This window comes from Eublepharis macularius, chromosome 11, assembly GCF_028583425.1.
Source record: "Eublepharis macularius isolate TG4126 chromosome 11, MPM_Emac_v1.0, whole genome shotgun sequence".
NCBI lineage: Eukaryota > Metazoa > Chordata > Lepidosauria > Squamata > Eublepharidae > Eublepharis > Eublepharis macularius.
Genome location: NC_072800.1, coordinates 87,296,079 through 87,313,536, shown reverse-complemented (window position 1 = coordinate 87,313,536; position 17,458 = coordinate 87,296,079). Strand labels below are relative to the sequence as shown.

General features: G+C 45.7%; 1 protein-coding gene across 1 annotated transcript in view; it reads left to right on the top strand.

Annotated features, from left to right (window-relative positions):
- The first annotated feature begins 10,785 nt into the window (after positions 1-10,785).
- Positions 10,786-17,458, top strand: part of OXSR1 (oxidative stress responsive kinase 1) — a 113,789-nt gene continuing 107,116 nt past the window's right edge. The window contains exon 1 of the mRNA XM_054991313.1: positions 10,786-11,028. Coding sequence (XP_054847288.1) covers positions 10,956-11,028 — 73 coding nt within the window. The 5' untranslated portion in view covers positions 10,786-10,955. The remainder of the gene's footprint in view (positions 11,029-17,458) is intronic.

The window sequence follows — 17,458 nt, the reverse complement described above, 5'->3', positions numbered from 1 at the left end:
GTAGTGGTTAAGAGCGGCAGGACTCTGATCTGGAGAACCAGGTTTGATTCCCTACTCCTCCACTTGAAGCCAGCTGGGTGATCTTGGGTCAGTCACAGCTCTCTCGGAGCTCTCTCACCCCCACCCACCTCACAGGGTGATTGTTGTGGGGATAATAATAACAACATACTTTGTAAACCACTCTGAGTGGGCGTGAAGTTGTCCTGAAGGGTGGTATATAAATGGAATGTTGTTGTCGTTATTATTATTATTATTATTATTATTATTATTATTATTATTATTATTATCCTATTCCCTCATCTCTTTCTGCTGTATAATACATGGCTGAACTAAAACAGTGGTATTTAAGCAGAGGGTTAATAACAGTGACAGTACTGCCGTTTCCTGGAGGATTTAAATTTTTTAATTTGAAGTCTTTCTACGCCGCCTTTAAACACAACTCAGGGTCCGCAAGGTGGCAAACATTAAAACAAGCATTTAAAATATAAATTTATATAAAATATTTAAAACAATCTAAACACACAAAACATATAAACATACAACCAGAGAGGGAGCTAACGCGATGGGAAAAAGAAGAAATACAGAGAAGTATCAAAATATAAGAGTAATCCAGATCTGTCCAGGAATGTAGACTTCCGGGGGCAATGTAGGAAAATAAACACAATGTTATGAAATGCAGGTCAATTCCACATTCAGAAAAGTACGAAGATATTAAAGTAGTGCTTTACTTAAGTAAAACATTAAGTAAGGTTCTTCCTATTTTAATCTCTGCTTAAGGCAATAGCCCTATAAGCAGTACTAGATAGATAGATAGTTTTTCAAACATATCACCTCAGGGAAGGCATTCACTTGGTTGCCCTACGCGTCCGCCACTGTGCAGCGCAAAGGTTCCTGGGACGTATTTTAGAGTGTGCACTGGAATGGCATGTTGCCCAACCTGCTGGGAACTTATTGTCACCCCATGCGAAATTCCTTAGCAGCTCCAGTTTGTAGCAGAAAAGGCTCACAGCAGTTACCAAACAAGCTTGCCTACCTCCAGGTGGAGTCTGGAGTTCTCCTGGATTTACAGTTGATCTCCAGGGTCGTTTTCACATGTCTTAAACATCACGGAAATTCGCGCAAAACTCACTTTCTGACATCATCGCGCCACAAAAACAGAATCCTGACCGAGTAACATCAGACATCGAACCACGAAGATGCCTCGTTCTGTGAGTTTTGCATGATTTTCTGCAATGTTTAAGATTCGTGAAAATGGCCCAGTTGTTCTGCCTCATGCTTTGAGGCATCCTTGCCTGTAAGGTTGGCTGCCTCTGCTCTGGAAAGGATGGCACACATTTGTTTTTGCACGATTGCGTTTCTGTTATTCCATCATGGAGCTCAAGTTGCCAAACCTGCATACTTGTGGGACCGCCTCTTCCATTACGTCCCCTGCAGGGTGTTGCGCTCTGCAGACAAGCAACTCCTGGTGGTCCCCGGCCCGAAGGACATCCGTCTGGCCTCAGCCAAGGCCAGGGCTTTTTCTGCCCTGGCCCTGGCCTGGTAGAACACTCTCCCGCGGGAGATCCGAGCCTTGCGCAACCTGTTACAGTTCCGCAGGGCCTGTAAAACGGAGATGTTCCACCAGGCCTTTGGCTGAGCGCCAGCAGGTGTCCTCCTTCTTCCATCTAAGACCAGCACTTCTTCTAGGGCTGCCCTCAGCCATCTGCTATGCCCGTATACGGACTCCCAATATTTGTTAAAATAGCCCGCTCCTGGACTATTGTAATGATTTTTTAAAAAATGATTGATTTTATGTTTTTGTGATTTTAATGTTGTTAGCCGCCCTGAGCCCATCTGTGGGGAGGGCGGGGTATAAATCGAATAAAATAAATAAATAAACATTGGATTCCTAGGAGGTCTGCTGACCAGGACTGCATGCGCTTTCCCCCAGTTTCCTAGAGGTGCTGCTAGCCTTATAACCCCACGCATATCCCTTGCTTAGCGAATTGATCTTCGACTACCCAGGAAGTATCATTATGACTGTGGACAGAGATGGCACCATCAGAAGACAGAGCGCTACATTAGCTCAACCACTGATCCGACCCTCAGTGGCGCTTTTGAGGTTCTTATACTAACAAGATGATGGTCAACCGGGGATTAGTGGACAGAATCCAAGTCAGCTGGGACAGAAAGGAAACAAAGCCTGGACGCACTCCTCTTTCATGTGGTTCTGCCTTAGAAGAAGGAAATAAGGCACCAGGATCATGCCGAGCGGGACTTCTGTTCCTGTAACTTATCCTATGCTGAAAATCCTCCCACCCATAACACTGCCCAGCAGGATTAAAAAACTTGGATCTAATTCAATTCTGTTCTTTTTTTTGCATAATCCCATAAAAAGCCTTTTAATAGTTTGATGCCCCTCGTGTTCCATTTCTTTGGCAAGTGTCCTGACTTTTGTAACGTATGATTTCCTGCTTCTCTTCTGTCCGCTGGCTTTCTTTCTCTCCACATACCGTATGTTTGATTTTAATCCTTCCTTGGTTTTGCGATACACAGAAACGATCCTATTTTTAGCAAACGTCAGTCAGCGAAGTGACATTGTCCTTGGCCTTCAAGCAACAGCTACATAAGAGGGAGTGTGTGTGCCCGCGCTGCGCATTGCAGTGTATAGGTTTGTCCACCAGGCAATGAATGACCCACTCAAATGCATGAGAGGAACAAAGTTTTCCATAACAAAGGTTAAAATATCAAGGGAGGTGAGAAATTTGGGTGGCTTTTATGAATCTCTTCAGGGTACCCAGCTGTTCAGAAAATCGTATCATCTGTTTAGGTTTTCTTCTTTTTTTTGCTATAACAGTTTTTTATTGGGTAGGTCAACATATATATACATTAATACATTCCAATTTTTTTGTTCCCTTAAATATTTGTTATATGTCCCCACCCCCCTCCCCTTTCTTATACCGACCTCCAACAGCGCTAGAACCATTCTATTTTTTTATAATTAACTCTAATTTTACTTCTCATCCCTATCATCAAAGGGAAAGTCTCTACATATCTGTATTTTTTAACAATTATCAAAAATCAGCAATTTTCCTTTTACATCCAATTTTTTTTCTAGATAATCTTTCAATTTCTGCCAGTCTTCTTGAAATTCTTTTTAAGTTTTGCTCTCTCAATTTCTGTTTAGGTTTTCGACCTGCCCTGGCTTTGGGGGTGCAGTTCATACTTTTTAAAAGTGACCAGTTATGTCTGTGTGAATTGGGTATGTTCAAGTGTACAGTTCATATTTTGCTGGTGTTTGTGTGGCTTATGGCTTCGGTCGGAAAAGCAATAAACATATTATTATTAAAAAAAAAATTTTTTTTTAAAGGTTGTGGTCTGCAGGTGGAGCCAAGGGCAGGACAGAAAGGGTCAAGGGGTGGAGCCTCGATGGGTCAGAGGGTGGAGTCAAAATATAAAAAATATAAAAATCCTTCTGGCTGATACTGAACCCGAGGCCAAAATCGACAGGTACTAAAATCCTTAACAGTTGGCAAATGCTGGTTGCTTTAAAAAGGTGGTTTTGCTTCACCTTGGCTTCCCACCTGGGCCACTTGTTTTTTAACTCTTTCCCAAACCTGTTTTGCTACAATCTCTTCGCAAAGAATGCTAAGTGTGTCACTGCTCCATCTCGATGGGAATCCAAATGATTTATTTGGTGCTTCAACAGAGAGCTTTTTAAAAAGCAGTAACGGTTATAGTGCTATAACGCTATAGCAATTACTGATTTTAAAAAATCCTTCTAGTGCCGTGGGAGGGAAAATGGCTGCAAGGGACTAACAGCAGGGAAGTGTGCAAAAAACTCTTGTGTGAAAGCACCCCCTGCCAACGCAAGTATCTGCATTTGCACCAGAGATGAGATCAACACGGAGAATTCTTGCTATTTGAAAGCAAGTCATATCTGTCCTGGAGGAAGTGGGTTAGGGTTGCCAGCTCCAGATTGGGAAATTCCTGGAGATTTGGGGGCGGAGCTTGGAGAGGGGTGGGGTTTGGGGAGGGAAAGGACTTCAGCAAGTTATAATGCCATAGTGTCCACCCCAAAGTGGCAATCAGCCTTATCCTGGGCATGTAAGAAAAGGCCACAAGCACTGATATAACCCTTCCTGCCCTCCCTCTCATGATCTGCCCAGGTTCACAGAATCAGCATTGCTGTCAGATGGCCCTCTAGCCTCTGCTTAAAAACCTCCAAAGAAGGAGAGCCCACCACCTCCTGAGGAAGCCTGTTCCACTGGGGGACTGCTCTAACTGTCAATAAGTTCTTCCTAATGTTTAGCCGAAAACTCTTTTGATTTAATTTCAACCCCTTGGTTGAAATTAGTATTAGTAAAGTAATAAATAAAAAATGCTACTTCTTGGGGAAAAAACTTACAAAATAATTATCCTACTGAAACGATTTCTTTTTTCATCTGCAGGGACCGAGTGCACCCCACAAGTTAGGAACATGTGTCACGTACCTATCAATCTCACTTCAGACACTGCAGGATTGCAGAAGGGGCCTGGTGTGATGGAATTCACTTTAAAGAAGGTTTCCTTAGTACAGCACTCAGAGAGATGGAAGGGAAAGAGTTAAAAGCTGCCTGGAATGAAAGCATGATGGACAGGCTGATTCCCCCCTCTCTCTGATTGGCTAGTCAGAACCAACCTTCAGAATGAGAGTTGGTTGTTACAGGATTTTGGGTTCAGTTGAGTGTGTGTGAGCGTCTCACAGGGAGGGTCAGATAGCTTGCCCTCTGGTGCGAGGGAAATCTTTTGCCCTAACTGTAACCTCATTGTTTTGAGGGAGAATTCTAGTTAAGAATTCCAAGTATAAAAGTCAGCACAAGCTGAAACTTGTTTATACAGCCATGATAGAACTGGGGGGGGGTGTTATTGGCAAGAGTGAGTGGGTAGTAAGGGGAGACTCCCATTCAAGCCAAGTGAACAGGGTTATGTCTTCTTAGGTGAAGAAGAATTCCTACCTAGTGTCTAGAAAGGGGTTTGGTTCTAAGGAGGACTCTGGGTCTGTTATAAAGGGGAAACAGTGTTGAACTAAAGTCAGAATGCCTGAGTTGAAAAGGGAAATCTGTGAAGAAAGATTGTTGTTTTAAACAAAGTATTAAACAAAACCCTCTAACTCTTAATGGATGTAAACATTGAAAATAAGCTGCCAGAAAACTATTTTGCCTATCACTTTTAAAGTATTCTATTCTACCAACAAATTTTACCTCAGCCATTTCATCCCCTGACTGCTCATATTCCATCCCTGCCTGTTCAATAAAGTTGCTGCTTCTTTTGAGAGTTATTCAGCCTCAAGTGCCATTTCATACAAAAAACTTCTGCTTTTCCCCTATCAAGTTTCTGGACTGGGCTAAAAAGCCAAAAATATAACTGCTTATCAGGATGGGACAAAAAGAACTTTACAACCGTAAACAGAGACATGCTACTTGAGGCTGCTCAGCCATAGTAAGTGAACTTGGATTTTGGTGGGAAAATCTGCCTCAGTGTGAGGGAGTGAAGGGGGGGGCCGTCATACCCAGCAGCCCACAGCACAACATGTCAGATCACTGTTAAGTTCAAGAAGGAGCTCATCCTTCAGACTTTCGTGCATGATCTTTCTATATCATACGTACATCTGTGGATTTATTTTGAGTGTTTCTTGGCACAGAACTCGGGTGGAGTTGGGGAGCTGCAGGGCTGGCAAAGGATGTGCAAAAAGAAAACGGAAGAAATGAATTGGCATACTGACAGCAAGAAGGATGAGCAGCCTGTTGAAAGTATTCTGCATCGCACAGACTAATTGGTGCAGGGAACTTCTTTGGCGAAGGGCATGAATTGTTCAGTTCTGGCTCCTATTTTGGAAACCTCGCGGAGTGAGCTGATGGCTGAAGCCACATCAACAATGCGCGGGGTGGTGGTGGGGGGGAGTATTCAAACACATTGCTATTTGCAGCTCTGAACGGTGGGAGAGTTTGGAGGAGGTTACAAAGTGGGTTTTATTGTTTTGTTAACCACAGAACCAACATGTGTCCGCCAGTTCCTTGCAGGCTGTGCGGGGTTACAGACTGACTTCTGTTTAACAGGCCTGAAAATATTTCCCTCAATGGGAGAACGGCAGGCAAATGTTATACTGTGACAAGGTCAAGCATCCTGCTTGCCAATGCCTGCTTGCGCTTTTGTGAACAGAAGAGATATTGTTCATTTGGTCAACAAGCAATGCCAGCTAGTGAACCGGGGTTCCTTAGTTCAGCCTGTGAGAGCGTTCCTGTACTTTTCAGAGTTGGGAAAATCCCACCAAGTGCAGTTTCTTCCCCAGATTTTAGGGATGTTCCAGGGAACAATGAGCATGAGGTAAGACAACTGGTAGTCCCTCCGCTCAGGTGGAAGAATCTCAGGCACCAAGGTGGCTGGTTTTGCCAACACTCAGCACCACAGAGAACAAGGCACGCCCCCAAATGCACTCTGAAAAATGACTGCAATCTCCTCTTAAAGGGGAGAGCACCATGCGGCACCCAAGTGCACCTACATTTGCTTTATGACCTTCATATCACATGATGCTGTAACGCTCAGGTGTATGCTATGCTAAGCTCATGCATGCACACTAATGGCACGAACAGCTTTACTGGATTGGGTGGAGGGCTGGTGCTGCATCTTCTATATGTATGTATGTTTTTGCCAGATGATCAAGAGGATAAAAAAGGGTTTTGGTCAGTAACTTTCTGTTTGGGCAGCCTTGCCAACTATTGTGCCACAAGCATTTAACCAGCGCTCATTTTGAGTGGGAATGCGCAGGAACACAGTTCCGGCAGTTCCCCAAAGAGGTCACATGTCAGGTGGCCCCGCCCACCTGGCAGCCATTTTGGGCCCGTTTCAGCCTGGATTGGGGCCGAAATGGCCCGGATCGGGCCTCTGACGGGTGGTGGATCACTCTCAGCAGTGGCCTGATCCTGACCATTTTGGGCCCCTTTTTGGCCATTTTCAGCCCCCTTTTGCCATTTTGGGCCCAATTTCGGCCCTGAATGGCCAGGATTGGGTCCAAAACAGCCAGGATAGGTGATGTCAGGGGGTGTGGCATACGCAAATAAGTTATGCAAATGACACACTTCCGGTGATGTAAAGGGGCATGGCATATGCTAATGAGTCATGCTAATAAGTTATGCTAATGAGTTCCTCCAGCTCTTTTTCTACAAAATGACCCCTGCATTTAACAAAGGGATATTGGGAACTCCAAATTAATTCACCTAATGCAAGGGTGAGTCTTTGCGTATATGGTGATTCCTCTTCTTTCTCTCTCTCTCCATCCTACATTCTTCTCTCTTCTACTCTCCCAAGTCTGCTGTTACCGTATCACCTCCTTTCGAGTAAAAAACAACAACTTTCTATTGGACTGTCCTTTCAATTCTAACCCCGATTTAACCATTCCTGTAGATAAGAGCTAATCACAGACAAACCGTGTAAGACCAGGGAGTGGCTAGGGGTGGCTGAAATGGGATAAACAAGTCCTAGTTCTGGCCACAGGTTGCCTAGGCCAGATTAGCTGGTCTTTCCAGCCATGCTAGCATTGCACAAACCATGTGCAGCCTATGAAGCAGAAACAAAACAGGGAGTCCATAGAATGGAGCCCAGGCTGCCCAGCAAAGAGCAGGGACTGTGCAAACTGTCATGTTTCTGTACCAGTTGCAAGGAAGGAGTGACAGAACTCCCTCTCTGTGATATTAGTACACTCAGTCAACCCACAAGGAGTTCTTCTCGGGTTGTTTGTGTACATGTGAGCACTGGGGAAAATGGATAGCGTAAGCACCAAAGCACTGACAGACACATACAAGCCAGTGCGTGCTTCACACGGGCATTAGAGACCAAGTGAAATAAGAAGGTCCCAATGGCTGAGCGAGTTTGTCCATGCAAGGCAGGGAAAGTAGAAACAATTGAGCACATCATGCTCGCTTGTAAGTTCTACCACAAAATACGTATAAAACATATCCAACCAGCATTGAAGAAGCTTTCAAGCCTCCCTGACACAGAGCAAACTAATAAACTCCTGTTAGGTGCCGATTCCCAGATCACGTTGGCTAGTGCCAGATTTTTAGTCGCGGCTTGTAGAATCCGCAGGGAGTGTGCAAAGGAGTAACATCTGCTTTTATTTCTAACCCTGAAAGCCCACACTTTTGTATTTATATTGCCAAGTTTTTATATAATAATATATTTATATAATTATTTTTATAAAGTGGTGTATTTTGTGTATGATACTCACTTATGTTTTTTACAAGTCTGTACTGGTTATTAACTGTAAATAAATCTGACTGATTGAGACCAAGTGAAGCACAAGCCAATGTAAGCCCAACATGTGGAAACATTCCCTGAGAAGTAGGGCTCACAGATGCCCACCGGTGGTGGGCAAACTCCTAGGGATTTGCCCCCTTGTCCCCCGATCACCCTGTGGGAGGGAGCAAGGTCCCAGAGGTTGCCCGCCACTGGCAGGCACCTCAGGAGTGCGTGCTGTGCGTGCACTCCCAACTGGCGTGGTGACGTCATTTCTGGAAGTGACATTTGGCCCTAGGGTTGCCAGCCTCCAGGTGGTGACTGGAGATCTCCTGGAATTACAACTGATCTCCAGACTACAGAGATCAAGTCCCCTGGAGAAAATGGCTGCTTTGGAGGGTGGACTCTATGGCATTATATCATTCTGAGGCCCTTCCCCTCCCCAAACCCCACCCTCTCCAGGCTCCACCCCCCAAAAATCTCCATGAATTTCCCAGCCTGGACCTGGCAACCCTATTTGGCCCCGTGTGGAGTGTGGGAGTGTGCACATGGCTGGTGTGCTGACATCACTTCTCGAAGTGATATCATCATGCTGGCTGCAGGGCGTGCACGCTGGGTCCTCTTTCGGCACACAAGATAAATGCCAGGGACTCCACCCTCCCAACAGGAGGTGGCAATCCTACCTATAAAGTGATACACTGAGGCAGGGGGCTTCTTGGGCCCTTCCCATCTCCAGGTAGGGTTGCCAATTCCGGCTTGGGAAATTCCTAGAGATTTGGGGGCAGTGCCTGGGGAAGGCGAAATTTATGAATGGGGCAGAGCACAGTGGGGATGTGATGCCATAGGCTCCACCCTCTGAAGCTGCCATTTCCTGTAGGGAAACTAATATCTGTTGTCTGGAGATCATATGGAATGGTAGGAGAACTTCAGGCTCCATGGTTGGTAACCATATCTCTTGCTCTTGTTCTCAGTCTGCCTGGGGAAGGGGAAAAGAGCAAGAGTCCAGTAGCACCTATTAGAGATGGGCACGAACCGGAAAAAAACCAAACCATGTGGTTTGTGGTTCGTCAAATTTCACGAACCATGAACCACAAACTTTCATGAGTCAGCCCCCCGTTCGTGAACCGGTTTGTGAAAAGATCACATCCCGGTCAGAAAATCATCACTTCCGGGTCAGCAGAAGGTCTGCAGGAAGTCCATCCCCTATTGCCTAGGAAACTGATTGATCGGCACCAGGCTGTCTGCAGCGACAAACCAAAAAATGAACCGAACGAACCAGCCTAAAGTTCATGGCGGTTCATCAGAAATGGGCTCTGATGAACCGCTGGTTCACGAACCATGAACCGGCCTGGTTCGTCACAACTTTTGGTTCGTTTTTTGGTTCATGCCCATCTCTAGCACCTATATGGCTAACAAAATTAGTAGTAGGGTATGAGCTTTTGCGAGCCACAGCTCACCACTTCAGATACAGCTAGAACGTGAGTCCATCAGTCCTTGTATCTTAAGAGAGTGATTACAGAAGCCAAATGATAACAGCTGACAAATGACAAAGGCAGGCATGATTGAATAGGGTGGGGTATGCAGACGGATAGTGGGTGTGGAGAAATCAGCATTGGTAATGAGACAGGAAGTCTTTGTCTTGATTCAGTCCAGGTGGATGCATTGTTTTGAACTTTGTTATCAGTTGCAATTCAGCAGTCTTTCTAATCTCCCCTTGAAATTCCTCTGTAGAACTGCGCCTTTTAGGTCCGCGACTGAATGTCCTGGAAGGTTCAAATGTTCCCCCCTCTGTTTTTTGAATGTTTTGGTTCCTAGTGTTAAAGTTACGTCCATTAATTCTTTGTCAAAGGGCCTGGCCAGTTTGTCCAAGGTAGAGAGTAGAGGGGACTGGGTAAGATGGGAAAGTGAACAAAGTTCTCTCAAACCACAGAAGCACTGTATATATGCGTATATGTGCGTGTGTATAAACCATATATACATATGTTTGTGCGCGCGCATATGTATATTACACATTTACTTTCCTACTCTGGACCTGCGCAGAGCACCACAATCCAGCCAACCCTCCCCTTTCCTTTTTACCCCTCCTCGTTCGCAAAGGCGGGGAATTACACGTCATTGGCAAGCATCTATCCAATGGTTAGCGAGTTACCGCTAGACACCCCACCCATCCACCAATCACCTTCGGGAGGAAAAAAAGCCCTTCGCCGTCGGTTAGACTCGCGAAGACGAAACCGGCGGGGGCCCCGCCATCTTGTGTGTGGCCACCTTCCCTCAGGAGTCGTTCTCCTCCGCCACCAAACTGTTAAAGCTGCAGACCGGAGAAAACCTTGAGAGAGGCGGGGCTACGGAAAGTTCAACACAGCCAACTCTGAACGTTTGCTTTATTTTCCGAAGGAGGGGGGGGGGGAGACACACTCAAGATGGCGCCCGCGCGGCCCCGGCCGTCGTCGAGGCGGGGCCGCGGCGCGCCTTGCGCGTGACGTCACGGCGCCGCTGGGCATGGGCAGGTGGGCAGGGGCAGGCGAAGTTTGGCCCCTGCGCGCCGGAGGGAGTGGAAGCGGGTCGCGGCGGCGGCGGCTGGGCGAAGCTCCGGGCAGCGCCGACCTCCTCGCTCCTCTCCAGCCGGGCCTGCCTGCGTCTGAGGCGGGCGAGCGGCCGCCGCTGCTGCTGCTGGTGGTGCCGCCGCTGCTGCCGCTGCTGCCATGGCTGCGGAGGACTCCAGCGCCCTGCCCTGGTCCATCAACAAGGATGACTACGAGCTGCAGGAGGTGATCGGTGAGTGGGGCCGGTGCCCGGGCAGGGGGCGTGTGCGTGTGCGTGTGCGTGTGCGGGGCTGTGCGGGAGCGCCCCTCTCTCTCTCTGGGTGCCAGGGTGGCCCCCAGTGGCACCCGCGAGCTTTTGAGCCCATGAAACTAAAGTGGACACAGAGAGGCTGAAGTATAAGGAATATGCCCTCGAGACCAAGAAGGTGTTTAGCCCATCAAAATTAGGTAGGCACCTCTATGCTAAGATTAAAGTATACAAATGTACACCGAAATAAAGTATGCACACACACCTTAGAGACCTGCAAGATATTTAGTCCATAATGCTAAAGTATATACATATATATATATGCTAAAAATAAAGTATACACATATATGCTAAAGTATATCAATATGCCCTTGAGACCAAGAAGGTGTTTAGTCCATCAAACTGAAGTAGGCACCTCTATGTTAAGACTAAAGTATACAAATGTACATTAAAAATAAAGCATATACACATACCTTAGTGACCTGCAAGATTTTTAGTCCATAATGCTAAAGTATATACATATATGCCAAAACTAAAGTATACACATATAGGCTAAAGTATTTAAATATGCCCTCGAGGCCACAAAGACGTTTAGTCCATCAAACTGAAGTAGGCACCTCTATGCTAAGACTAAAGTATACAATTGTACACTGAAATAAAGTATACACACATACCTTAGAGACTTGCAAGAGTTTTAGTCTATAATGCTAAACTATACACATATATGTTAAAATTAAACTATACACATATATGCTAAAGCTTAAGTATACACATATACCTTAGAGACGAGCAAGATTTTTAGTCTACCAAACTAAAGTGTGTGTGTGTGTGTGTGTGTGTGTGTGTGTGTGTATGATAAAGCTAAAGTATACACGTGTGCCTTCGAGACCCAGAAGATGTTTAGGCCATAAAACTAAAGTAGACATGTGTACACTAAAATGAAAGTAGACATGTATATGCTAAAACTAAAGTATATGAATATACTCTCAAGACCAAGAAGATGCTTAGTCCATCAAACTAGATACATATGTGCTAAGACTAAAGTATACACTAAAAGTATATGCACATACCTTAGAGACCTGCAAGATTTTTAGTCCATAATACTAAAGTATACACATATATGCTAAAACTAAAGTATATGCATAAACTTTTGAGACCAAGAAGATGTTTAGTCCATAAAACTAAAGTAGATATGTGTACACTAAAGTTAAAATATACATGTATGTATATCTTAAGAGACCAGCAAAATTTTTAGTCTTTAATGCTAAAGTATATGCATATATGCTAAATCTAAACTATACACATATACCTTACAGACCTGCACGATTTTTAGTCCATATATACTATGGTCTCTAAAGTATACGTGTATACTTTAGAGCCCAGCAACATGTTTACCCCATAGAACTAAAGAATACACATATATGCTAAATCTAAAGTATACACATATACCTTAGAGACCAAGAAGATTTTTAGTCTACCAAATTAATATATGCATATATTTTGTGTGTATATACACATGTACGCTAATAATCTTGTTGGTCTCTAAGGTGCCACTGGACTTAAATCCTGCTGTTCTACTGTAGACCAACACGGCCACCCACTTAAAACTCCGTAAGAGTCCCTCACTCCCCTTTTGCAACTTGCCTTTGCAACCTGAGCATAGAAGGCTCTGGCGCCAGGGGTGTGTGCCCAGATTGAGTACGGATGGCATAGGGTGAATGACAGGAGGGAGAGGGTGTGTATCCTTCTCTAGGAAGGCAAGCTGGCAGGCTCTGTGTTAGGCTGGTAGGGGTGAGGCCAAGGGGCTTAGTATTGCATGTACTTGGTGAATATTGTGTGTGCACATACTCCTGGGGGTACCAGGGCTGTCCCTTTCTTGTGGAGGGTGGGCACTTAAGAGCTAGGCTTTGCAGGGGAGCTGTATTGTTGCTGGGGTGGTGCGAACATTTGTACGTGCCTAGCTTGTCTTGGGAGTAAATATCAAATCAGTAGGGCTTGCTTGAGACTGTAGCCCTAGAAAGGGCTAAGTTTTTTGTGTATCGATTTGGTGGGCTGTATATAGATCCAGAGGAGTTAGTTGCGTTAGTCTGCAGTCGCAAAATAATAAAGAGTCCAGTAGCACCTTTAAGGACTAACCAACTTTATTGCAGCATAGCTTTCGAGAACCACAGCTCTCTTGGTCAGATGGCATCTGACGACATAATTGTCTAAATGTTGTTGATTAATGGGCTTGATGTGTATGAGTGCATGCCTGTTATACTTCAGGGCTGCGTATGCATGTGTGTGCACTTAAACCAAACTTGCACGTCAGTCTGCAGAATTGTGTGTGTTCGGGTTGAGGGTGCCTTGTTAAGTATATCCTTTGTATTTTGGGGAGGTGTTCATGGTATGTGTGTCTGGAGACAACACTGCTTTCTGATATACTCTTCAGCTGTGTGAGAGACAGATGTACTCCTGAATTTGGGGGCTAGAGTTTGTGTGTGTGTGTAGGTTCGCATGCTCAGAACAGCATGAATTTGTACATTTTTGAAAATACTGACTTGGTCATGGGAGTGGGGTAAGTAAAACTCTTATTTGTGGACAAACAGACCCTTTTCATGAAGTGTTTTAGAATTGGGTCTTGTTCTGCATCTCCTCTTCTGTAGGCATGTTGCCTTTTCCCGTACACCTTGGTGGTAAGTGGTGTGTATGCATATAAAGATCTGGAGATCCGTGTCTGCTCTGGTGTTGTTCTTTGTTGAGGGGAAGGGTGTGTGTGCTGCGATGCCGAACTGTATCTGTCTAGAGACCCAGATTTCTGCAGTCGGTTGAATGCTTCAGGGATGAGGAGGTTCAAATACCTGTGGTTAAAATGTCTCTAGAGTCTTGGGGGGTGTGGCTCTGCTATCGTTACGATTTTTGGAACGGGATTTTCATTGCGGGCCTCTAGCCAAAAGCCTTGGAAATCCTACGATGCGCAAGAGAAATTTGACTTTGTGCTTCGGTATCTTTAGCTGCCACGATGCACGCTGTACGGTTTTGCTCATCTGATTCTCAGGATCTCAGAGGTGCACCTGAAACTCAAGAAGGCCAAGCTTTCTGTGCATTGGGTGGCTGGGGTTTTGTGTACGAACATCCTGTTGTGGAGTTCATTACAGGGTTGCGAGAAACTGTACAGCACTTCAGATCACACTGTTTTGTTGAAGCAGTGCTCCATGCCCTCTGTCCTGCTGGAAGACAAAAGGCATTCGGTTGTATCGGCGGGGTTGGGATTAACTGCCTGGCCAGTCTTTAACGGAGTAAAGGAAGAGGGGTGAGATTGCGATCCCAGAAAAAGTAGCCCTGATGAAAGGTGGAGTGGGAGGAGATGCTAGCGGCGCAGGCAGGGTGGGAAAAGTTTGGACGGCTTTGAGGAGGGGAGGCAGAAGAAATGGAGAGAGCTGTTTCTAGATGGTTAGGAAAACAAAGTAGGGTTTGGGGGAAGTGGGGGTAAAACGTGAGCCTGTAGAGGCAGCAGGTTACAAGCCCCCGAAATACAGCAAGCATCCAGAGGGGAAGAACCAGCTGGAGGGTCTCCTGTTGCCGCACCCGTACAAGGACTTACAGTTGTGAAGGAAGAGCTAGAGGAGACCCAGAAGCCCTGCCAATTCTGTCCAGACTTCCTTCTTGACAGCTTTCCAGGTAGGACAGAATCTGGAATCTCTGTAGACCTTGGCTCAAGGCCCTCGAGGGCACCAGACAAGCTCTGATCTTCTGAGAGCCAAGCTACAAGTGACGCCTGACACACGTTGGTACACTTGTCAGCTTCCCTCCAGTTTTGATGGGAAATGTAGGCGTCCTGGTTTTACAGCTTGGCTCTCCTTACAGCTGCAAGACCAGGATGCCTACATTTCCCATCAAAACTTGAGGGAAGCTGACAAGTGTCCAACCTGTGTCAGGCGTCACTTGTAGCTTGGCTCAGTCCTTGGAGGTAGCACTCGTTGCTCCAGGCCAGATCGGGGGTCCCGCGTTCATCTCTTGCACTTGGATTGCTGGATCTTACTAGGCACTCTCATGCATCTCCTACTGGAAGAGGTGGCAACTGGAAAATAACACTGGAGTTCTCTCCTTCGAGAATGTCATAATTTGGGGGCAGTTTCGGGGACTTCCTGATATTTTGTACCACACTGAGCGCTTCCTTTCTCCCATCATTTTTGTCCTTGTGTTGTCTTCTACTGTGAGCCGTTGCCCGCAACCCTTTCTGCCCCTTTTATGTGTACTGAATAAACGATTGTAACATGTTAGGCTAGTAGCCAGCCTTACAAATATCTCTTTGAGAGGTGTCAGGGTTCAAATATAAATAAATGCCAGCAAGTACCGGCTTACTTCATTTTTTGTGTCCTTGAAATAGCTCCTGTGCATGCTGTTCAGAGACCCTGTTGGCTGTCCGAGATGAGCGAGTCGCTTGTGGGTCGAACTCCAGGGTTGACAGCCCTGAATACCCAGTTTCCGCTCTGTGCTGGCTGTCATCTGTTTCTCTGGTGATGGATGCTACAGGTGTCTGCAGTTTGATGCCTCCATTTATTTGGTGGAGCAGGTGAATGGGAGGTTGGTGCTCTTTTAAGAAGTGAAGGACACAAGCTTTTTAATGCAGAGGGTGGGAGAAATGGATAAACGGTCCACAGATTACGTTAGTTGGAGTTTTAGAAGTCTGTTGTAGTACCAGCTTTTTGCTCTGTCATGCCCTGGCGTCAGGCAGCATGGTGATGCGGCATTTTGTTCCGAGGCTTGGATTCAAATGCACAACTGAGATTCAGTTCTTAGTGTTCTTGCAGGGTGGGGGTTGGAATCTTCTCGAAAATCCTTTTTGTTCAAGTTTGGTCTATTGTAGGAGCGAAATGTGAGAGCAAGAATGAAAAAAACCTTGGCTAATAGGCTTATTCTTTAGTTAATCACAAAAGAATATGCAGGCTTTTGGATTACACAGGACTCTTTATCAGCTATTACAGAATGCTGGCGAATTTTCCGCTGTTCAATGAATAAGGCTTCTTTCTAAAGCAGTATGGAGGGCATACTGCTCTTAGTCCCCCCCCCCCGCCCCCGCTCTTAGTCTGCATCCCCGAATTAAACTGTGCCTTCCTTCATGTAAACTGCATTTACTCAGTTACTTAACCACTACGTCACACCGGCTCTCATGAGGGACCCATGACATGTGAAACGAGAGTTTGCTAGACTGCAGGGTGTGTTTTGAAAGAGGAAGGTAACTGTGAATTTCTTGCATTGTGTAGGGGGTTGGACTAGATGACCCTAGAGGTCCCTTCCGATGCTGTGATTTGCTACCTGTATCCCTTCTTCCCCTTCTGTCTTTCCTCTGTCCCGCCACCCCAATTTAGGTTATAATCTCCTTGGGACAAGCAGCTTGTCATTTATCTCTGTTCTTCTGTAAAGTGCCACGTGCACCATCAAAGCTGTATAAATTACAATTAATTTGCATTTCATAAGGCTTGCTACACTTGTTCTGCAACACTGTGAAATTGTCACCTTCAGTTCTTTAAAAAAAAGTGATTCACCCCTTAAATTGTGAGAGACGTTTGGAAATCATGAATGGAGAAATAATAAACTGCGGCGCATATCCTCTCTTATCTAGTAAAAAGCCCTTCCGTTGCTTTTTCAACTGTATCGCTGCAATGATGAGAGCAAGAAACTCGAATGGGCTTCGATGCCAAAGTCCTAGAATTGTTATACATCCTGAAGGGCTGCATAAAACCTTTTTTTGATTAGCAGAAGCTGATTTCAAACCATTGTTCTCTCCTGCCCCACCTTGGGCATTTTTGGGGACTCTTCCAGGGACTCTCCCACTCTGAGCATTTCTCAGTTTCCCTCTCAAGGAATCTTTTTGGCTCATTAAGGTTTACAATTTGTGCAGACTCCGCACAGAGTCTTATCAATTATTGTGTGTTGGATTTGCGCTGCAAAAGCCACAAGGCCTTCTCTGTTGCCTTAAAGCTTAGGAAGGGCTCTGGAATGTCCACACACCTCTTGTTTAGCGGTTAGCTTTGGGTGGGTGGCCTTGTTGTTCCGTAATAGAAGAGCAAGATTCGGGTCCAGTAGCACCCTAAAGACCAACAACACTTCCAGCAGTATTGTTAACCTTTCGTGGCACATGTCATGGGTACCCCATGAGAGCTGGTTAACGTTGCGGTTAAGTAATTGAGCTTCCATGCAGCATTTCTCTGGTTCGAATCTCGCTACTGCCGTGGTCACGTGGCCTTGGGTAAGCCACTCCTTTCAGCCCCAGCTGCCCAACCGTATTGTGGGGATAATAACACCGACTTTGTTCACCCCTCTGGGTGGCTGGTAATCTGTCCAAAAGAGCAGTATATAAGTGAACTGTTACAATTATAAAGGAATGACAGCGGGTAGACAGGAGTTCCAGCGAGCTTCTTTTTGGTATCTC